Source organism: Schistocerca nitens, chromosome 5, assembly GCF_023898315.1.
Source record: "Schistocerca nitens isolate TAMUIC-IGC-003100 chromosome 5, iqSchNite1.1, whole genome shotgun sequence".
NCBI classification, from domain to species: Eukaryota; Metazoa; Arthropoda; class Insecta; order Orthoptera; family Acrididae; genus Schistocerca; species Schistocerca nitens.
The window spans coordinates 499,768,295-499,791,521 of record NC_064618.1 but is presented as its reverse complement, the minus strand read 5'-3'; the positions used below and the strand labels follow the sequence as shown (position 1 = coordinate 499,791,521).

Here is a 23,227-nt window from a genome sequence, read left to right as displayed (position 1 = left end):
ACTCTGAAAGCTAGCAAGTTTTCCACCTTTTGTGTGTGTGCCTATAGACAACTCAACACTTCTGCTTCTTTGTGAGTGTCTCCTTTAACACTGAAGTATTTACAAAAATTAGTATACTATTGTTACAAATGTGAGAATAAACCAGGAAAAAACACCACTCCATCAAAAGGAAAAGACAGCATAATGAGAGAAAACTAAAGGTATGGCAGTTAATGTTAATCAAATACAAGCAAATCACAAAATCTATCACCATTATGTTATTAGTATTTTGTGGCACTTTACAGATCCTTCTAAGAAAATCCAAATTTTCAAATGGACATCTTAATATTCAGATGGATTTAAAAATGGCCTCTGCTTAAAAAGAAAAATAGGTTCCACATGTATGTAACAAGAGGTGAAAATATCCTGGTTTAACAATATCTGTTTTCGCTGTCATTCTATTATGCATACTATTTTTTTTCTATAATTTTACAATATGACTGATTCACAATAAATGAACACCGGCAAAAAATTGAACAAAGATACCATTACATCAAAAATGGCTGTAACATCAAACTATTATTTCATCTGACAGTTGTATACATAATTACAGTAGAAACGTGATTTAATACAGTTCTGTCACAGTAATTGTAGCTCAGGGTTTTTAGGTACTATACATGATTAATTTCTCCCAGAAACATAACTCCAGTCTCCCGGGTGGGGGAAATGTACTTCTCTTTTAATTGCATGTCTGAGTTGAATATGCACACAGACGAAATATCCAGACATACTGTAGATGATCAACAAATGGTAAACCATCAAAGCCATTGTAATAAGAATGGTACTTTAAATTGTCTAAACCATGAACTGTTCTAAATTTCCAACAAAAATGTGTTGAGCAAATGGTTTAGTTTTGACATTACAATGACATTTTCTCAAAACAAAATCATATGAGTGTGTGTGAGGTAGCAATAAGAAACTTCTTTGTATCAACAGTAGTAGAACTTTTATGTATCATGTAGGTGTAATGTAGAGATTACACCTACATGAAAAACAATGTTTTTTTTTTCAATAAGAATGTTAAAAACAGCATGAAAGTTAGCACTACACCTGTACAAATCACTCTAGTTTAAATGGACAAACTTTTAGATCTAAATTTAATCTTTTGATGTCTTCATTCAGTTCTTTCAGTTCTGCAGATCCATCAGTGCCATATTTTGAAAACGCTAATTCTCTTATGCTTAAGCAGTTCTTAGCAAGATACATAACTGTACACATTTTTATATCACAGCCTAACAGTAAATAAAATTTTTTCAGGTGATGAAGAGGATTATATTTTAGGACATGGAAAAGAATAGGCTCTATTGGATCAAAATGGTTTCTCTTAAAGATGGACAGTTTTTCTATGTGTTTGGCATTAATCAGAAGTAGAGGAATGATGTCTTTAGGTATCCAGTCAGTACCTTCAATTTTAAGACATTCTAAATTACTGAAAAGCACTTGACTGCATGGTGTAAAACTGCTTGGCATCTCACACAGTCTGCCTAAATATTTCCATGTATCTTTCTCTCTGAGTGAAAGGCTTTTTAAATTTGGGCAAGTCTCTCCAATTATGCGTACATGCTTAGGGTGTAAAATATTTCCTGATCGCAACCTTAGGCTATGTAGAGCTTTTCCTTTTTCTATCAAGAATTGAACCATCTCATCACAAAATGGGAACTGGTCTAATTCAAGCACAACTAATTGAAGACTACTGTTTGTTAAAGTATTTAGAATCTCAGGAGCAATAATGTCACTTTGCACCCCCAAGCACAAATGATGCAAGTTAAGACACAACCTTGCAATAGCTTGAGTGTGTTTAACATCAGCAATGTAGTCACTGATACAGGTAAGAGGTAGATAGTCAATGTCATCCATTTCTTCACCAAGAACAATACCCATGTAATTGTACGAAATGGATTGCAACTGAGGAAGAGACTTCACGAGGCCTCTTATACCAGCAGGTGTCATCATTTTGCCACCAACATGACTACGAATTATCTTATTCATAGTGATGTATTTCAGAAGTTTACAGTTTTTCAAATGATGTAAACCATCATCTGACACAAAGAATTTTAGTTTCAATGCATTAAATGGATAAGAATTTATTTTTCCTTTGTCTGGTTCCAACCTTGACACAATATTGATTTGTTCCAATTTCAAGCAAGTTCTGCCCACAACTTCTAATATCTTATCTGTACAAGCTAAATGCATGTCCAGGACCACAATGTTCTGTAATTTGCTTAACTGTGTTACCCAGAATGAGTCACCCGATCCAATTTTTTTCTCATCAGACGTCTCACTTATGAAGAATTTCCTCATATTTTTGTGTATGTATATGGAGAGACTTATTCGTGGATCATAATTCTGTGTGCTGTGTGCTGAAAACCTTCTGCGGTCGCATATGTCATCCAGTAAAATGCCTGGAATGTTTAGCAGTAAGTAACTCTGCAGCTCCTGGGCAGCAATTCTGCAAAATTCGTCATCATAATTTCCATATCGGTCATGAATATTCTGACAAGAATTTGCTATTAACAATTCTGCTTCCTCCAAGCACAGTTTATACAACGTTTGAGGTATTTTACGACGTGGCATTGTTGACGTACAACTCCTGCAAAAAAAAAAAAAACAAAAAAAAATGATTTTGAGTCAACGCTTCCTGTGTACAAAATACAAATTTATCTAGTTCTATGAATAATAATTATAACTGCATATTCTAATTTGGTAAACAACAGCACATAATAATTACGTTGTTAGGACAAATAATTTATGAGCTATTGTACACTGGAAAAAATGTCTCACCTGACAAATCGTCAATCTAATGGCTGGTACTCAATAAAAAAACAACAAATTAGGAATGTGTGCATAACTATTTAGCACATCACATCTTGAACATTTTAAACTATTTATATAGATTTTAATGTGTTATCTGCCTTTCCAGGAGACAACTTACGTATCTCTACACCCTTCATAGTTGCAAGAGGCCAGGTTCCTGCAACAAAACAGTATACTGGAGCAAAACACAGCAAAACGGGTAGGCATGAGAATCCGATGATGATTAGTTAAGCATATTTACTGTTACATGGCTTTGTTATATAGCTACGAAGGTTGCAGCGTTTGCCGCTCAACTGCAACGTTAATTTTTATTCCTTTGAAGACTATCGCATTACTGTCATTGAGTAGTTTGATAGAATGTACGCTTAACATTAGATAATTTCATAATATGGAATTCACAGAGTTGTTGCCACATACTTGCTCGCATTCACTAGAATACTGAAGCCAGTATTTCGTGACGGAAGATATCACATTACTTCACAATATTGAAGAATAAAGGAAAGCCATATTTCATTCATCATTTCAACGCTCTATTTATTTTTAGTCACAAATCAAAATAGTCATCTGCAATATGGGAAATTGATTTATTAGGGGTCTCTAAAGAAGGGCACTTCTTCAGTAATATGTTTTATTTGGGCGTATCCGGACACTGCAGACACAATTCGGACTTTTCATTTAATATTTTGCTAGTCCGCGAATAGTAATTCAAAGCGGCTTAGAATAAAGCCACACATATCAACATCCACCCTCCAACATCTTTCAGCAGAATCACGACACACAATTTGTTTTTGTTTTGATGTGAGACATAAATATATCTGAACAAAGATACTGTAAATTATCTGTATATGCATAACATCTGTGAACCACACACTCATCCACATGTAGTACTACCAACACTATCCTCATACTTAAACAAAACACCGAGACTACATCTCTTTGTTTATAAACCGTTAAATAGTACTATTCTATCCAAAACAGTATGAGAATACTGCGGCTGTTTCCCTAAATATCACAGATTGATTTCAGAGTGAAATAAATCACTTATTCAGAAAGTGCTGTTGCTCGCAGCTTGTTTTTCTTCGGTGATCCATCAGTAGTGATACTAATTAATGATTATACTGCAAAATCACTTGTTGGAAATAATACAATAAGGGAATAAATTTTTAAATGTTTTCCCGTGACGCACTGAAAATGGGGTAGTGAATTTCGACCATACAAGGTCGAAGATACTCGCAAGCGCGCAATATATATGTAATCTGTGATTATGGCGGGAGATTGTGAGGTTGAAATGGACAAATGGTAATATCAGGGATTAAAGAATCTTAAAAAATATAGTTGGAAGGAAGAATGTTGTGGAAAAGCCAATGAAACCCAAAGACATTGATACATTACTGTTGCTTGGGTCACTTGATGTCAATCATTCCATTTTTCTTTATCAGGTTCGGTTTACAAATTTTATATCGGGTCATTTAAGTCTCTTTTTCACGTAAAATAAGATGGTGTGTGTCAGTTGACCTGTTTGTGTGCGAAGATGGACAGCGTTTATTTTGTAGTGCAATGTAGTAATTTATTTACTTTTCAGTGCTACACTGTTTTTCGGCTTACTGCAAGAAAAATGCCCAACATGTATATTGACATAAATAAATACGCAAGCGATTAACGATGAGAGCATAGGTACTTGGTCGTGCCCGTGGTGAAGGAACGATCGCGACATTGGAAAACCAAAATTAGGACGACTCGACACGAGTATGATCTTACAGTATCGGAGGCCAGTGCCTTACCAAATGACCTTGGTAAATGTAGATCCAAATGAGCTCTTGTTCTCTGATCATCTGTCGTAACTATTTGTGGCTTATTCATTGGTATTCATCATAGTGCGTATAACTGACTGCTAGATGAACACACTTGACACAGCAAGGATACCCAGTTGTGTTTTAAAGATTTCCTGAACTTCACACTAGTTTTGAATTACTGTTCTTATGGCCTTTCCTGGAATATGAAAATTATTTTGTGTTGTGCAGTTGGTCGCCAGAAAGCATTGTCATATCTAAGAATAGTAGAATGTATGCAGGAATAGTATGTCACGGCAAGGCACTGCCTCACTATTTGACCCTAAAGGAGAACATGCTGATGAATTTTTCATCACAAGCATCTTTATGTGTTTATTCCATATCAGTTGCCAATCAATACTCAACCTGAAAAGTTTTTATTTGCGACACAGTTTATAAATTTTTCATTTGTTTAACATGTAGTAATGTACTGTAATTGATACTTAGTGTATACAGGTACAGGCGGAAGTTTTCTTTGAAGAAAATTAATCCATGAAATAATTTACATTGTGTGGATTTTGTCATCCAAAATATTGAAAATTTAACAGCTTGAAATTAATTTCTTACACAGTAATTGATAATGAATTTCCTTTTACCTGAATTATATTTGTTTTTTAGCCGTAGCTAATTATTATTTCTGTATATGTGGCTTTTAAAGTACAGAACTTCCTAAAATTAAGTAACCTGTTTTAATTACTGTATAAAAACGTTAATTTTGTAAATAGTCGTCTAGTTTTTTCAAACATCAAGGAAATATTAACCTACTAGCAGCAGATAAACAGGCTCAGTTACCTAATGTCACTGGGGAAGCAACAGCATTTTTTCAAAGTAGCAGCTTTCATTCAAATTTACATGATCAAATTTATCTGGCAAATATACGAATATCACTAGACAGTATACTTACATTTTATTTTTGATGAAATATTCCAGTTAAATTTCTGCAATTTCCTTGCTCTTTTTAAATGTATGCCTTGACTTGTTGCACATCCCTGTAGGTTCTGCTCTTTGATGGGGTCTACAGAACATGACGAGTGGTTGATGAGTTGTGACATGGTCACAACGAAAATCCACCATTATCCAGAAAATGTTTTATTATGTATTTATTCCAATTACAGATGATATAATTTTACACCACAGAGTTAGGCCTAATTTCATTCTGTGAGACTACCTTCAGATTAAATACAAGCAATTTTCTGATCACGAGGAGCCAGCATATGTAAATATGGTAAAGTCAATATTATTAACCTAACAACCTTTGTCATTTGTATATGTAGAGAAGTAGGTAACAGATAGGCCACGCTAACAGACATGTTGACACGTAACAGCATCTTACCCCTTCAAAGATATATTGACTCAACATATTTGTTAGTATAGCGTGCACTGGACATATGTATATTGGTGTATAAAAATGACCAAGTTTGTTTAGCATATTATTTACACATGTTGGCTCGATGTGGTTGAAAAACTGATCATACTCAGTCTGAAGATGGTCATCATAGAAGTAAATTAGTTACCTGGTGTAAAATATTGTGGTCCATAGCTGGAATAAATATAAATAAAAAAAAAGAATCATTAAATAAATGAATGAATGTGACAGAACTGTTTCCCCTATTTAAGCTGAAGTTTGTGTTATTTTTTCTTCATGTGCAATGTTAATTTATTACATGCTGACCTGTTGTAAACCCGAACCAGTGTTCCATTTGTCTTTTCAAACGAAAGTTCTGGTTGTTCATCAGTGGGTGTAATGTTGCTGTTAACAGCAAAGAGAATTTTTCTTCCTTGACATATGTTACCTAGGAAATTACTTACATATACGAAGAACTGCATTGGTCTAATAACTGATTCACTACAAGGTCTGATAATTGATTCACTACAAGTTCAACTATGTAGGAAGAGATAGATTGATATGCTAGTTACTGTAAAGAAGACACATCGGGTTGCAGACAGGCACAGTTAAGACTCTTGCATAAAACTTTCGGCCAAAGCCTTCATAAGTAAGACGGGAATGCAACTATCATGTAGGATGCAAGGGGCAGTCGTGGGTGGAGGGGGGGGGGGCAAGGAAGGGGAAGGGATAAGTGTGTGGGTGGGGAGAGAGACAAACACCCTCTGGTGGAATGTGCAGGGACTAGAATGCAAATAGGTGCAGTATCAGGAGAGTGTGGGGCAGGGAGGTGGGGGAAAAAGGAGAGGAGCAGGGAAAGAAAGGTTGTGTGTGTGTGTGTGTGTGTGTGTGTCAGAGGTGGGAGACAAAAAAGGGGAGATGATAGGACAGAGGGGGTTGAATCTGTTGGTTGGAGGATGTAGGTACAGTGTGTTTCCAGAGGTTGAGGCCAGTATAATTACAGGAGCGGAGAGTGTGCAGTTCAGAAAAGCTGGTGGTGGAGGGAAGGTTCCATCTGTCTCAGGTAGTGAAGCAGCCATTGAAATCAAGTATGTTATGTTGAGCTGGATGTTGTGCCACAGGGTGGTCTACTTTGCTTGTGGCCACACCCTGCTGGACAGCTGGTTGGTATACTAACATAAAAGGCTGTGCAATGATTGCAGCCGAGCTGGCAAATGACACGGCTGCTTTCACAGGTGGCTCACCCCCTGATGGGGCTGAGATTGGGAGTGGCATGGGGATGGACTATACTGTTGGTCGACAGAACACTACTTTAGGAGGGGTGGGAAGTATCATGGGTAGGATGCCCCTCATTTCAGGGCATGGTGATAGGCAATCAGAGCACTGTCAAAGGATGTGGTTCAGTTGTTCCATTCTGGGGTGGTACTGGGTGAAAAGGGGACATTCCTTTGTGGCTGGTTCTTTAGAGTAGGGGAAGAGTTGGAAGTGTGAAGGGAAATGGCACAGGAGATCTGTTTGCGAACTAGGTATGGGGATAGTGCCTGTCTGTGAAGGCCATGGTGAGACCTTTAGTGTACTGAGCAACAGAGTTCTTGTCAATACAGATGGCCATCCCCAGGTGGCCAGGCTATAACAGAGGGTTTTTTGGTGTGAAAGGGATGACAACTGTCGAAGTGTAGGTACTATTGATGGTTGGAGAGTTTAGTGTGAACAGAGTTGTGGGTGAAGCCATCAGAGAGGAGGAGGTCATCATCTAGGAAGGTGGGATGTTGGTGTATAGGGAGGTGGTGTCAACAGTGACAAGTAGGTATCCAGGAGGTAAAGGGGAGGGGATGGTGCAGTGTTGGTGAAGGAAGTGATTGCTATTTTTGACATGAGATTCTGGGTGACAGGCAATTGATTGGAGGTGGTGTTCAGTGAGAGCCGAAATTCTTTCAGTGGAGTTACAATAATCAGCCACAGCGGGGCATCCGCAGTTGTTGTGTTTGTGGATTTTGGGGAGCATGGAGAATGTGGATGTGCAGGGTGTCATAGGGCTGAGGAGTGAAAAGGATTCAGGGGAGAGGTTCTGGGAAGGGCAAAGGGCCTTAAGCAGGGATTGAAGGTTAGTGGATTTCTGGGATGAGATCACTCTGGCAGAGCTTGCAGATGGAGTAGTCAGATAATTGGGGGTGGCCTTCTGCCATGTAGCCACTGTGATTCATAACAGCAGTGCTTGTCTACAACTTAATGTGTCTTCTTTATAGTAAGTAGCTATCTTATCTTTTCCTACATTGTTGATATTGCTACCTGGAGTTTCCATTGCTTCACAAAAATTTCAGTACTAACTGAAATTTGATCTGTATCTATCTTTTCACCATATTTTCCAGATATGACTGGAGCAACTCATTAGTTGTTCCTTTATCTATCGCTTCTGTCAGTGGAAGACGTAGAATGTAATAACAGTGATATGGAAAGAATAGATTGCTGCTCGCTACATAGTGTGGCAGACAAGACACAATGAAAATTACAATCTCTCTCTCTCTCTCTCTCTCTCTCTCTCTCTCTCTCACTCACACACACACACACACACACACACACACACACACACACACACACACACACACACACACAAAAGGCCACTGTCATCTCCATGTGCTAAGACTTGATTGCAACTGCATGTGCGGTGTGGAGTGATCTTTGTTAGGGTGGGTGAAGAAGAGGCATGGTGTGGGGAGGGGAGTAACAGCAGGCAGAGGAGGGGGCGGGGGGTGGGGGAGATGTTAGTGCTGCCTGTGGGAGCATGCACACATGCACAGAGACTATGCAGGTGCACTTGCGGGATATAAGGTGTGTGATTAAGGGGATGAAGGCTGTGTTGCAGGGAGAATTCCCATCTGCTCCATTCAGAAGACCCAGTGTATTTGATATAAGGAAATAGAATTTACAAAGGGACATTACACGTTTAGGCAGCTACCCAAATGTGGATACTTCCCATAATTGCTTACTCAACAGTATTTGTATGACTTGACTTCTTTGTGTATTTTTCAGTCTTGCTAGTAAAAATTGTGTGGTTGAATAGTTTTAAATTAGTGACCTCTGCTTTAAAGATACATGCCACCATGGAAGTATAGCAAACTGAAAACTGTTAACACTGTAAGAAAATTTTCTGACAATGCATAGCCTTATTGTTTCACCAACTATATGTCAGTGTTTTGTATTGCTTATAAAGTCAGAACATGATTGAGAAGCAGTACTTTTCTTTTCAAATCCTTGACAGAAACTTTTCATAAACAGACTTTCAGTTTGTTGTTCTTAACTACTTTTAGTTTTTTGTGGAGCTGCAATTGGATTACAAAAGTAGCTTGCATCTTTTTAAAATATGAGAGTAGTAACTATATATTTTTGTTTCAGTTTGCAGTTCATTGGGCACAGCAAGGGAAGAAAGTTCTTCATATCTCGGTGAGACGGTACTCTCAAATTCCACCACAGATTCATGGCCTGTGCAGTCCAGGAACTGAAGTTTTTAGCTTAATTAGATTTGTGTAAGTTAAAGAGCAAATATTGTTTCTGTAGTTGTTGTAGTCTTCAGTCTGAAGCCTGGTTTGATGCAGCTCTCCATTCTACTCTACCGTGTGCAAGCCTCTCCATCTCCGAGTAACTACTGCAACCTGCATCCTTCTGACTCTGCTTCCTGTATTCATCTGTTGGTCTCCCTATACGATTTTTACCCCCCATGCTTCCCTCCAGTACTAAATTGGTAATCTCGTGATGTCTCAGAAAATGTCCTACCAAGTGATCCCTTCTTCTAGTCAGGTTGCGCCCTAAATTTCTTTTCCCTCAGTTCTATTCAGTACCTCCTCATTAGTTACATGATCTACCCATCTAATCTTCAGTATTATTCTGTAGCACCAAGTTTCAAAAGCTTCTATTCTCTTCTTGTCCAAACTATTTATCGTCCACATTTCGCTGCCATATGTGGCTACACTCCATACAAATTCTTTTAAAAAGGACTTCCTGACACTTAAAACTATACCTGATTTTAACAGATTTCTCTCCTTCTTAAACAGCTTTCTTGCCATTGCCAGTCCACATTTGACATCCTCTCTACTTCAGCCATCATCAGCAAACAGCAAAACTCATGTACTACTTTAAGTGTCTCATTTCCTAATCTAATTCCATCAGCATCACCTGATTTGATTCGACTGCATTCCATTATCCTTGTTTTGCTTTTGTTGATTTCATCTTATATCATCCTTTCGCAACACTGTCAATTCTGCTCAACTGGTCTTCAAGGCCTTTGCTTCCTCTGAGAGAATTACAATGTCATCGGCAAACCTCATAGTTTTTATTTCTTCTTCCTAGATTTTAGTTCCTATAGGGAAACATTCCACGTGGGAAAAATATATATAAAAACAAAGCTGATGTGACTTACCAAATGAAAGTGCTGGCAGGTCGATAGACACACAAACAAACACACAAAATTCAAGCCTTCGCAACAAACTGTTGCCTCATCAGGAAAGAGGGGAAGGAGAGGGAAAGACGAAAGGATGTGGATTTTAAGGGAGAGGGTAAGGAGTCATTCCAATCCTGGGAGCGGAAAGACTTACCTTAGGGGGGAAAAAGGACAAGTATACACTCGCACACACACACATATCCATCCACACATATACAGACACAAGCAGACATATTTAAAGACAAAGAGTTTGGGCAGAGATGTCAGTCGAGGCGGAAGTGAAGAGGCAAAGATGATGTTGAATGACAGGTGAGGTATGAGTGGCGGCAACTTGAAATTAGCGGAGATTGAGGCCTGGTGGGTAACGGGAAGAGAGGATATATTGAAGAGCAAGTTCCCATCTCCGGAGTTCGGATAGGTTGGTGTTGGTGGGAAGTATCCAGATAACCCGGACGGTGTAACACTGTGCCAAGATGTGCTGGCCGTGCACCAAGGCATGTTTAGCCTCAGGGTGATCCTCATTACCAACAAATACTGTCTGCCTGTGTCCATTCATGTGAATGGACAGTTTGTTGCTGGTCATTCCCACATAGAATGCATCACATTGTAGGCAGGTCAGTTGGTAAATCACGTGGGTGCTTTAACATGTGGCTCTGCCATGATTGTGTACACCTTCCGGGTTACAGGACTGGAGTAGGTGGTGGTGGGAGGGTGCATGGGACAGGTTTTACACCGGGGGCGGTTACAAGGATAGGAGCCAGAGGGTAGGGAAGGTGGTTTGGAGATTTCATAGGGGTGAACTAACAGGTTATGAAGGTTAGGTGGACGGCGGAAAGACACTCTTGGTGGAGTGGGGAGGATTTCATGAAGGATGGATCTCATTTCAGGGCAGGATTTGAGGAAGTCGTATCCCTGCTGGAGCACCACATTCTGAGTCTGGCCCAGTCCCGGAAAGTATCCTGTCACAAGTGGGGCACTTTTGTGGTTCTTCTGTGGGGGATTCTGGGTTCGAGGGGATGAGGAAGTGGCTCTGGTTATTTGCTTCTGTACCAGGTCGGGAGGGTAGTTGCGAGATGCGAAAGCTGTTGTCAGGTTGTTGGTGTAATGGTTCAGGGATTCCGGACTGGAGCGGATTCGTTTGCCACGAAGACCTAGGCTGTAGGGAAGGGACCGTTTGATGTGGAATGGGTGGCAGCTGTCATAATGCAGGTACTGTTGCTTGTTGGTGGGTTTGATGTGGACGGACGTGTGAAGCTGGCCATTGGACAGGTGGAGGTCAACGTCAAGGAAAGTGGCATGGGATTTGGAGTAGGACCAGGTGAATCTGATGGAACCAAAGGAGTTGAGGTTGGAGAGGAAATTCTGAAGTAGTTCTTCACTGTGAGTCCAGATCATGAAGATCAATAAATCTGTACCAAACTTTGGGTTGGCAGGCCTGGGTAACCGAGAAGGCTTCCTCTAAGCGACCCATGAATAGGTTGGCGTACGAGGGGGCCATCCTGGTACCCATGACTGTTCCCTTTAATTGTTGGTATGTCTGGCCTTCAGAAGTGAAGAAGTTGTGGGTCAGGATGAAGCTGGCTAAGGTGATGAGGAAAGAGGTTTTAGGTAGGGTGGCAGGTGATCGGCGTGAAAGGAAGTGCTCCATCGCAGCGAGGCCCTGGATGTGCGGAAAATTTGTGTATAAGGAAGTGGCATCAATGGTTACAAGGATGGTTTCCGGGGGTAACAGATTAGGTAAGGATTCCAGGTGTTCGAGAAAGTGGTTGGTGTCTTTGATGAAGGATGGGAGACTGCATGTAATGGGTTGAAGGTGTTGATCTACGTAGGCAGAGATCCGTTCTGTGGAGGCTTGGTAACCAGCTACAATGGGGCGACCGGGATGATTGGGTTTGTGGAATTTTAGGAAGAAGGTAGAAGGTAGGGGTGCGGGGTGTCGGTGGGGTCAGGAGGTTGATGGAGTCAGGTGAAAGGTTTTGCAGGGGGCCTAAGGTTCTGAGGATTCCTTGAAGCTCCGTCTGGGCATCGGAAATGGGGTTACCTTGGCAAACTTTGTATGTGGTGTTGTCTGAAAGCTGACGCAGTCCCTCAGCCACATACTCCCGACGATCAAGTACCACGGTCGTGGAACCCTTGTCCGCCGGAAGAATGACGATGGATCGGTCAGCCTTCAGATCACGGATAGCCTGGGCTTCAGCAGTGGTGATGTTGGGAGTAGGATTAAGGTTTTTAAAGGAGGATTGAGATGCAAGGCTGGAAGTCAGAAATTCCTGGAAGGTTTGGAGAGGGTGATTTTGAGGAAGAGGAGGTGGGTCCCACTGCGACGGAGGACGGAACTGTTCCAGGTAGGTTTCAATTTGGATGGTGTCTTGGAGAGTTGGATCATTAGGAGTAGGATTAGGATCATTTTTATTCGTGGCAAAGTGATATTTCCAGCAGAGAGTACGAGTGTAGGACAGTAAATCTTTGACGAGGGCTGTTTGGTTGAATCTGGGAGTGGGGCTGAAGGTGAGGCCTTTGGATAGGACAGAGGTTTCGGATTGGGAGAGAGGTTTGGAGGAAAGGTTAACTACTGAATTAGGGTGTTGTGGTTCCAGGTTGTGTTGATTGGAATTTGGAGGTTTTGGAGGGAGTGGAGCTGGAAGTGGGAGATTGAGTAGACGGGAGAGACTGGGTTGGTGTGCAATGAGGGGAGGTTGAGGTTTGCTGGAAAGATTGTGAAGGGTGAGTGAGTTGCCTTTCCGGAGATGGGAAACCAGGAGATTGGATAGTTTTTTGAGGTGGAGGGTGGCATGCTGTTCTAATTTGCGGTTGGCCTGTAGGAGGATGCTGTGAACAGCCGGTGTGGATGTGGGAGAGGAAAGATTAAGGACTTTTATTAAGGATAGGAGTTGACGGGTGTGTTCATTGGCTGAGTTGATGTGTAAGTGAAGGATTAGGTGGGTGAGGGCAATGCATTGTTCAGTTTGGAACTGGTATAGGGACTGTCGGAAAGAAGGGTTGCAGCCAGAGATGGGAACTTGAAGTGTGAGGCCTTTGGGGGTAATGCCAAATGTCAGACAAGCCTGAGAAAATAGAATATGGGAGCGTAATCTGGCTAGGGCGAAGGCATGTTTGTGGAGGGAATGTAAATAAAACTTAATGGGGTCGTTGTGGGGGTGTTGTGAGGGTGACATGGTATTAGAAGGTGGAAAGTGTAACATGAGGCTGAAATGAAAATGAAAATAAAAATATATGGGGAGAGATAAAGGTGGACTGGAAAGTAACTGGAGATCTGGTGTGAAAAAAGGTGAGAAGGTGTTGGTTACAGCTGGGCTATGTTGGACTTGGCTTGGTAGACAACGATGTGCACAAAGGTTAGGTGGTTGTGTTGCCGCCAAAACACGTTAAAGGACGGATAAATTCGGGAAAATTTCGAAAAAACTGCGTGTAATATATTAAAAGGAGTGGTTTTGTGGTGGCAGATTATGAAAATGAGGCTAACAATTGTCTGACGAAGAAATAATGACGTTAAAACCTGTGTGAAGCGGATAAAAATTATCAGTGATGTGGGAAAAACGGAAACTGAAATAAAGCGAAAGTTATTAGAACTAGCCGAAATGGTTGATTAAAAGGTGAAAGGAACTTTTTGTGAACTAGAAATGGTGGATTTTATAGCGGCGGTAGTGTTGAAAGCGGTAAAAAAAATTTTTTGGTTATGGTTTGGAAGTGGGTTACGTATTGTTGAGTATATATAGGCGGGATAAAATTGTATAGCAGATTACGGTAAAAAGGAGAAAGTGAATACAAAGTGAAACTACTGGCAAAAACAGAAAGAGAAAATAAGACGACAGAAAAGATTTCGAAATGCAACAGTGACAATAACAAACGTAATTGTTGGGTTCAAATTACTGATATCAATATAATAGAGGGAAACATTCCACTTGGGAAAAATATATCTAAAAACAAAGATGATGTGACTTACCGAACGAAAGCGCTTTCAACACTACCGCTGCTATAAAATCCACCATTTCTCGTTCACAAACAGTTCCTTTCACCTTTTAAACAACCATTTCGGCTAGTTCTAATAACTTTCGCTTTATTTCAGTTTCCGTTTTTCCCACATCACTGATAATTTTTATCCGCTTCACACAGGTTTTAACGTCATTATTTCTTCGTCAGACAATTGTTAGCCTCATTTTCATAATCTGCCACCACAAAACCACTCCTTTTAATATATTACACGCAGTTTTTTCGAAATTTTCCCGAATTTATCCGTCCTTTAACGTGTTTTGGCGGCAACACAACCACCTAACCTTTGTGCACATCGTTGTCTACCAAGCCAAGTCCAACATAGCCCAGCTGTAACCAACACCTTCTCACCTTTTTTCACACCAGATCTCCAGTTACTTTCCAGTCCACCTTTATCTCTCCCCATATATTTTTATTTTCATTTTCATTTCAGCCTCATGTTACACTTTCCACCTTCTAATACCATGTCACCCTCACAACACCCCCACAACGACCCCATTAAGTTTTATTTACATTCCCTCCACAAACATGCCTTCGCCCTAGCCAGATTACGCTCCCATATTCTATTTTCTCAGGCTTGTCTGACATTTGGCATTACCCCCAAAGGCCTCACACTTCAAGTTCCCATCTCTGGCTGCAACCCTTCTTTCCGTCAGTCCCTATACCAGTTCCAAACTGAACAATGCATTGCCCTCACCCACCTAATCCTTCACCTACACATCAACTCAGCCAATGAACACACCCGTCAACTCCTATCCTTAATAAAAGTCCTTAATCTTTCCTCTCCCACATCCACACCGGCTGTTCAGAGCATCCTCCTACAGGCCAACCGCAAATTAGAACAGCATGCCACCCTCCACCTCAAAAAACTATCCAATCTCCTGGTTTCCCACCTCCGGAAAGGCAACTCACTCACCCTTCACAACCTTTACAGCAAACCTCAACCTCCTCTCATTGCACACCAACCCAGTCTCTCTCGTCTACTCAATCTCCCACTTCCAGCTCCACTCCCTCCAAAACCTCCAAATTCCAATCAACACAACCTGGAACCACAACACCCTAATTCAGCAGTTAACCTTTCCTCCAAACCTCTCTCCCAATCCGAAACCTCTGTCCTATCCAAAGGCCTCACCTTCAGCCCCACTCCCAGATTCAACCAAACAGCCCTCGTCAAAGATTTACTGTCCTACACTCGTACTCTCTGCTGGAAATATCACTTTGCCACGAATAAAAATGATCCTAATCCTACTCCTAATGATCCAACTCTCCAAGACACCATCCAAATTGAACCCTGCCTGGAACAGTTCCGTCCTCCGTCGCAGCGGGACCCACCTCCTCTTCCTCAAAATCACCCTCTCCAAACCTTCCAGGAATTTCTGACTTCCAGCCTTGCATCTCAATCCTTCTTTAAAAACCTTAATCCTACTCCCAACATCACCACTGCTGAAGCCCAGGCTATCCGTGATCTGAAGGCTGACCGATCCATCGTCATTCTTCTGGCGGACAAGGGTTCCACGACCGTGGTACTTGATCGTCGGGAGTATGTGGCTGAGGGACTGCGTCAGCTTTCAGACAACGCCACATACAAAGTTTGCCAAGGTAACCCCATTTCCGATGTCCAGACGGAGCTTCAAGGAATCCTCAGAACCTTAGGCCCCCTGCAAAACCTTTCACCTGACTCCATCAACCTCCTGACCCCACCGACACCCCGCACCCCTACCTTCTACCTTCTTCCTAAAATTCACAAACCCAATCATCCCGGCCGCCCCATTGTAGCTGTTTACCAAGCCCCCACAGAACGGATCTCTGCCTACGTAGATCAACACCTTCAACCCATTACATGCAGTCTCCCATCCTTCATCAAAGACACCAACCACTTTCTCGAACGCCTGGAATCCTTACCCAATCTGTTACCCCCGGAAACCGTCCTTGTAACCATTGATGCCACTTCCTTATACACAAATATTCCACACGTCCAGGGCCTCGCTGCGATGGAGCACTTCCTTTCACGCCGATCACCTGCCACCCTACCTAAAACCTCTTTCCTCATCACCTTAGCCAGCTTCATCCTGACCCACAGCTTCTTCACTTTTGAAGGCCAGACATACCAACAATTAAAGGGAACAGCCATGGGTACCAGGATGGCCCCCTCGTACGCCAACCTATTCATGGGTCGCTTAGAGGAAGCCATCTCGGTTACCCAGGCCTGCCAACCCAAAGTTTGGTACAGATTTATTGATGACATCTTCATGATCTGGACTCACAGTGAAGAAGAACTCCAGAATTTCCTCTCCAACCTCAACTCCTTTGGTTCCATCAGATTCACCTGGTCCTACTGCAAATCCCATGCCACTTTCCTTGACGTTGACCTCCACCTGTCCAATGGCCAGCTTCACACGTCCGTCCACATCAAACCCACCAACAAGCAACAGTACCTGCATTATGACAGCTGCCACCCATTCCACATCAAACGGTCCCTTCCCTACAGCCTAGGTCTTCGTGGCAAACGAATCCGCTCCAGTCCGGAATCCCTGAACCATTACACCAACAACCTGACAACAGCTTTCGCATCTCGCAACTACCCTCCCGACCTGGTACAGAAGCAAATAACCAGAGCCACTTCCTCATCCCCTCGAACCCAGAATCCCCCACAGAAGAACCACAAAAGTGCCCCACTTGTGACAGGATACTTTCCGGGACTGGACCAGACTCGGAATGTGGCGCTCCAGCAGGGATACGACTTCCTCAAATCCTGCCCTGAAATGAGATCCATCCTTCATGAAATCCTCCCCACTCCACCAAGAGTGTCTTTCCGCCGTCCACCTAACCTTCATAACCTGTTAGTTCATCCCTATGAAATCTCCAAACCACCTTCCCTACCCTCTGGCTCCTATCCTTGTAACCGCCCCCGGTGTAAAACCTGTCCCATGTAGCCTCCCACCACCACCTACTCCAGTCCTGTAACCCGGAAGGTGTACACGATCAAAGGCAGAGCCACATGTGAAAGCACCCACGTGATTTACCAACTGACCTGCCTACACTGTGATGCATTCTATGTGGGAATGACCAGCAACAAACTGTCCATTCACATGAATGGACACAGGCAGACAGTGTTTGTTGGTAATGAGGATCACCCTGTGGCTAAACATGCCTTGGTGCACGACCAGCACATCTTGGCACAGTGTTACACCGTCCGGGTTATCTGGATACTTCCCACCAACACCAACCTATCCGAACTCCGGAGATGGGAACTTGCTCTTCAATATATCCTCTCTTCCCGTTACCCACCAGGCCTCAATCTCCGCTAATTTCAAGTTGCCGCCACTGCCCAAACTCTTTGTCTTTAAATATGTCTGCTTGTGTCTGTATATGTGTGGATGGATATGTGTGCGTGTGCGAGTGTATACTTGTCCTTTTTCCCCCCTAAGGTAAGTCTTTCCGCTCCCAGGATTGGAATGACTCCTTACCCTCTCCCTTAAAATCCACATCCTTTCGTCTTTCCCTCTCCTTCCCCTCTTTCCTGATGAGGCAACAGTTTGTTGCGAAAGCTTGAATTTTGTGTGTTTGTTTGTGTTAGTTTGTGTGTCTATCGACCTGCCAGCGCTTTCGTTCGGTAAGTCACATCATCTTTGTTTTTAGATATATTTTTCCCACGTGGAATGTTTCCCATATATATATATATATATAATAGTGGGAAACATTCCACATAGGAAAAATATATCTAATTTTGTGTGTATGTTTGTGTGTCTGTCGACCTGCCAGCACTTTCATTTGGTAAGTCACATCATCTTTGTTTTTTTATATATATATATATATATATATATATATATATATATATATATATATATATATATATATATATATATAGTTGAATAACATCAGGGACAGGCTACAACCCTGTCTCGTTCTCTTCTCGAACACTGCTTCCCTTTCATGCCCCTTGACTCTTATAACAGCCATCTGGTTTCTGTACAAATTGTAAATTGCCTTTTGCTCCCTCTATTTTACCCCTGCCACCTTTAGAATTTGAAAGAGAATATTCCAGTCAGCATAGCCAAAAAAGCTTTCTCTAAGTCTACAAATGCTGTAAACATAGTACCAGTTTTTCTGTCCTTCTGTAAAGAATTCTTGTTAGTGTTTTGAAACCAATAGTTCGGCCATTTTTCACATATGCCTGCACCTGCTTTCTTTGGAATTGGAATTATTATATTCTTATTGAAATCTGAGGGTGTATCACCTGCCTTATATATGTTGAAGAGTTTTGTCAAGGCTGGCTCTCCAAAGGCTCTCAATAGTCCAAACGGAATTTTGTCTACTCCCAGGGCCACGTTTCGACTTAGCTTTTCCAGTGCCCTGTCATAGTCTTCGCACAGTATTGTATCTCACAATTGATCTTCATCTACATCCTTTTCCATTTCCATAATATTGCCCTTTAGTACATCTCCCTTTTATATCCCCTCTGTATACTCCTTCCACCTTCCTGTTTTTACCTTCTTTGCTTAGGGCTGGTTTTCCCACTGAACTCTAGAAATACTTACAGGTAGCTCTCGTTTCTCCAAAGGCCTCTTTAATTTTCCTGTAGGTGGCATCTATCTTTCCCCTAGTGATGTATGCTTCGAAATCTTCACATTTGTACTCTAGCTGTTTGTATGTAGCCCTTTTACACTTCCTGTCAATCTCATTTTGTAGGTGTCTGTATTCCCTTGCTCCTACTTTATTTACTGCATTTTTTATTACCTCTTTTCATCAGTTAAATTCTGTATCTTTCATGTTGCCCAATGATTTCTACTAATCCTCACCTTTTTTTATGTACTTGATCCTCTGTGCTGCCTTCAGTATTTCATCTCTCAAAGCTACCCATTCTTATTCCACTGTATTCCTATACCCTGTTCTCATCAGTCATTCCCTAATGTTCTGTCTGAAGCTCTCTACAACCTTTACAATGTCAGAAATGACAGATTGCTACTTATTGTAAAGAAGACAGGTCAAGTTGCAGACAGGCACAATTAAAAGACACTTACTTAAAGTTTTCAACCACAGCCTTCATCAGTAATGGGAGAGGCACACCATTCACACACACACAAGTAGGTACACCTCACACACACATGACTGCCAACTCTAGATGAAGGGATAGTAGTGTGTTGGTGGGGAGAGAGACGAACACTTTCTGATGGAGTGTGCAGTGATTATACTGCCAAAATGTGCAATGTTAGGAGTTTGTGGGGGCAGGAAAATGGAGAAAAAAGGAGAGTAGCAGGAAGAAGGTGTGTGTGTGTGTGTGTGTGTGTGTGTGTGTGTGTGTGTGTGTGTGTGTGTGGGGCAGAGGGCGGGAAACAATGAGGGTGGGAGACAAGAATGGGGAGATGATAGGACAGATGGGGTGGATACTGTTGGGTGGAGGATGTAGGTACAGTGTTTTACCATAGGTTGAGGCCGGGATAATTACAGCAGCGGAGAATGCTTTTTAAGAATAACTCACATCGGTGCAGTTCAGAAAAGCTGGTGGCGGAGGGTAGGATCCAGATGGCTCGGGTAGTGAAGCAGCCATTGAAATCAAATGTGTTATGTTGAGCTGCATGTTGTGCCACATGGTGGTCTACTTTGCTCTTGGCCACAGTTTGGTGGTAGCTGTTCATGCTGGTGGACAGCTGGTTGGTAGTCATACTAATATAAATAGCTGTGCAATGACTGCAGCAGAGCTGGTAAATGACATGGCTGCTTTCACAGGTGGCTCGGCCCCTGATGGGGTAGGATAAACCTATGACACGACTGGTGTAGCAAGTGTTGGGTTGGTGAATTGTGCAGGTCTTGCATCTGGGCCTTTTATAGGGATATGACCCATGTGGCAAGGGCTTGGAATTGGGAGTGGCATAGGAATGGACTAGGATGTTGAGTGACAGAACACTACTTTATGAGGGGGTGGGAAGTACTCGGGTAGGATGTCTCTCATTTCAGGACATGATGATAGGCAGTCAGAGCACTGGTGAAGGATGTTGTTCAGCCCTTCCATTCTGGGATGGTACTTGGTGTAAAGCGGAGACTCCTTTGTGGCTGGTTCTTGGGAGTGGTGGGAGAGTTGGAAGGGTGAAGGGAAATGGCGCGGGAGATCTGGGGATAGTGCCTGTCTGTGAAGGCCATGGTGAGACCCTTAATGTACAAAGCACTACAGATAGCCATCCCCAGGTGGCAAGGCTATAAGAGAGGGTTTTTTTGGTGTGAAAGGGATGACAACTGTCAAAGTGTAGATACTGTTGGTGGTTGGATGGTTTAGTGTGAACAGAGGTGCAGATGAAGCCATCAGAGAGGAGGTGATCAACATCTAGGAATGTGGCTTGCTGGATTGAGGAGGACCAGATGAAGCAGATGGGAGAGGAGCTGTTGAGGTTGTGAAGAAATGATGCCAGGGTGTTGTGGCCCTGAGTCAGATCATGAAGATATTATCAATGAACATTAACAGGATTTGGGAGGCTAGAAAGGTCTCCTCTAGATGTCCAAATATTGGGTTGGCATGGGAGGGTGCTGTGCTGTGGATTTGTTTGTGTATTATCCCTTCAAAGGAAAAGTGTTTGTGGGTTAGTATAAAGTTATTAAGGTGTATGAAGAAAGAGGTAGTGGCTTTGGTGTCTGAAGAATGTTGGGAAAGTTAGTTTCAATAGTGGTTAAGACCATGGGTGTGAGGGATGTTGTGTATAGGAAGGTGGCATCAACAGTGACAGGTAGGTATCCAGGAGGTAAAGGGGAGGGGCTGGTGGAGTGTTGGTGAAGGAAGTGATTGCTATTTTTGACATGAGAGTCTGGGTGATGGGCAATTGTTTGGAGGTGTTGTTCAGTGAGAGCCAAAATTCTTTCAGTGGAGTTACAATAATCAGCCACAGCGGGAAATCCACAGTTGTTGTGTTTGTGGATTTTGGGGAGCATGGAGAATGTGGATGTGCAGGGTGTCATAGGGCTGAGGAGTGAAAAGGATTCAGGGGAGAGGTTCTGGGAAGGGCAAAAGGCCTTAAGCAGGGATTGAAGGTTAGTGGATTTCTGGGATGAGATCACTCTGGCAGAGCTTGCAGATGGAGTAGTCAGATAATTGGGGGAGGCCTTCTGCCACGTAGCCACTGCGATTCATAACAGCAGTGCTTGTCTGTAACTTAATGTGTCTTCTTTATAGTAAGTAGCTATCTTATCTTTTCCTACATTGTTGATATTCCTACCTGGAGTTTCCATTGTTTCACTAAAAGTTCAGCACTATCTGAAGTTTGATCTGTATCTCTCTCTCCACCTTATTTTCCAGGTATGACTGGAACAGCTCATTAGCTGTTCCTTTATCTAACACATCTGTCACTGGGAGACGTAGAATCTAATAACAATGATATGAAAGAATAAATTGCTGCTCACCACATAGAGTGACAGACAAGACACAATGAAAATTACAATTAGATATTATTCATCTATCTTACATCAGACATATGCAACAAAACTCGCACACATTTACTGAGTGTCGAAGTGCAGATACTGTTGGCGGTTGGTTGGAGTACTGTGAACAAAGGTGTGGATGGAGCCATCAGAGAGGATGTGGTCAACATCTAGGAAGGATTGAGGAGGGCCATGTGAAGCAGATGGGGGAGGAGCTGTTCAGGTTATGAAGAAATGAAGACAGTGTCTTGTGGCTCCGAGTCCAGATCATGAAGATATCATCAATGAACCTGTACCAGTTTAGGGGTTTAGTGTTTTGGGAAACTAGGAATGTCTCTTCTAGATGGCCCATAAAAAGGTTGGCATTGGAGGGTGCCATACTGTTGCCTGCAGCTGTGCCATGAATTTGTTTATATACCTTCGCTTCAAATGAGAAGTAGTTGTGGGTTAGGATAATTTTAGTAAGTTATATGAGGAATGAGATAGTGGGTTTGGAGTGTGAAGGACATGGGGAACCATAGTGTTCAGTAGCTGTAAGGCCATGGGCATGAGGGATGCTGTTGTATAGAGATGTGGCGTCAACAGTGATCAGTAGGAATCCAGGAGGTAATGGGGTGGGGATGTTGAGGAATTGGTGAAGGAAGTGGTTGGTGTTTTTGACATGGAAGGCAAGATTACGGGTAACTGGTTGGAGGTGTTGGTCAATGAGGGCTGAAATTTTTTCAGTGGAACACAATAACCAGCCACTGTGGGGTGTCCAGTATTGTTGGGTTTGTAGATTTTGGGGAGTGTGTAGAAGGTGGGTGTGTGGAGGGAAATGGATTCAGGTGAGAGATTCTGGGAAGGGCCTAAGCAGGGATTGGAGTTTGTGTTGGACATGTGGGATATGATCACTCTGGCAGAGTTTATAGGTGAAGTAGATAATGGTAGAATTCTTCTGCCAGGTAGTCACAGCAATTCATAACAACAGTGGTGGAACCCTTGTTTGCGGGTAGGATGACTAGGTTAAGATTTGTTTTGAGATTGCGTATGGCTATTTTTTCCTCTCATGAAAGGTTGGTGTTCTGAGGAAATGAGGTGGGGAAGGGTGTTAAGGCTAAGTTGGAGGTAAGAAATTCCTAGAAGGTGACCAGTGGTTGGTTAGGTGGGGGGAGGGGGGAGGATCACAGTTGAGTGGTGGTATGAACTGGAAGAGGCAGGGTCCAAGTTGAAATTAGGGTGGTTTTTGTTGGTGGGATTGGCAGCAAAGAACTGCTTCCATCACAGGGATTGGGAGAAGGAGAGTAGGTCTTTGACTAGTTCAGCATTATTAGATTTGGGTGTAGGACTAAAGGCGAGGATTTCGGACAG

General features: G+C 42.3%; 2 protein-coding genes across 7 annotated transcripts in view; one reads left to right on the top strand and one right to left on the bottom strand.

The window, feature by feature from the left end:
• Positions 1-1,089: 1,089 nt before the first annotated feature.
• LOC126259990 (uncharacterized) lies at positions 1,090-3,657 on the bottom strand. Of its 4 annotated transcripts, none has more exons than XM_049957123.1 (3): positions 3,095-3,657; positions 2,821-3,010; positions 1,090-2,629 (listed from the first exon to the last, which is right to left on the bottom strand). In XM_049957123.1, exon 3 carries the CDS (start codon positions 2,611-2,613, stop codon positions 1,099-1,101), a length of 1,515 nt encoding a protein of 504 aa, XP_049813080.1. In that variant the 5' UTR covers positions 2,614-2,629; positions 2,821-3,010; positions 3,095-3,657; the 3' UTR covers positions 1,090-1,098. The 4 variants fall into 4 exon arrangements, with proteins under 4 accessions (XP_049813080.1, XP_049813082.1, XP_049813081.1 ...); XM_049957125.1 differs by having other exon boundaries at positions 2,972-3,010; XM_049957124.1 differs by having other exon boundaries at positions 3,271-3,657.
• Positions 3,658-4,108: 451 nt separating this feature from the next.
• Positions 4,109-23,227, top strand: part of LOC126259888 (uncharacterized) — a 42,631-nt gene continuing 23,512 nt past the window's right edge. The window contains exons 1-2 of one of the 3 annotated variants that reach the window (XM_049956960.1): positions 4,109-4,292; positions 9,421-9,551. In XM_049956960.1, coding sequence (XP_049812917.1) covers positions 4,218-4,292; positions 9,421-9,551 — 206 coding nt within the window. In that variant the 5' untranslated portion in view covers positions 4,109-4,217. Of the gene's footprint in view, positions 4,293-4,462; positions 4,647-9,420; positions 9,552-23,227 lie in introns of those variants that run through there. The other 2 variants (XM_049956963.1, XM_049956961.1) reach the window with 2 other exon arrangements.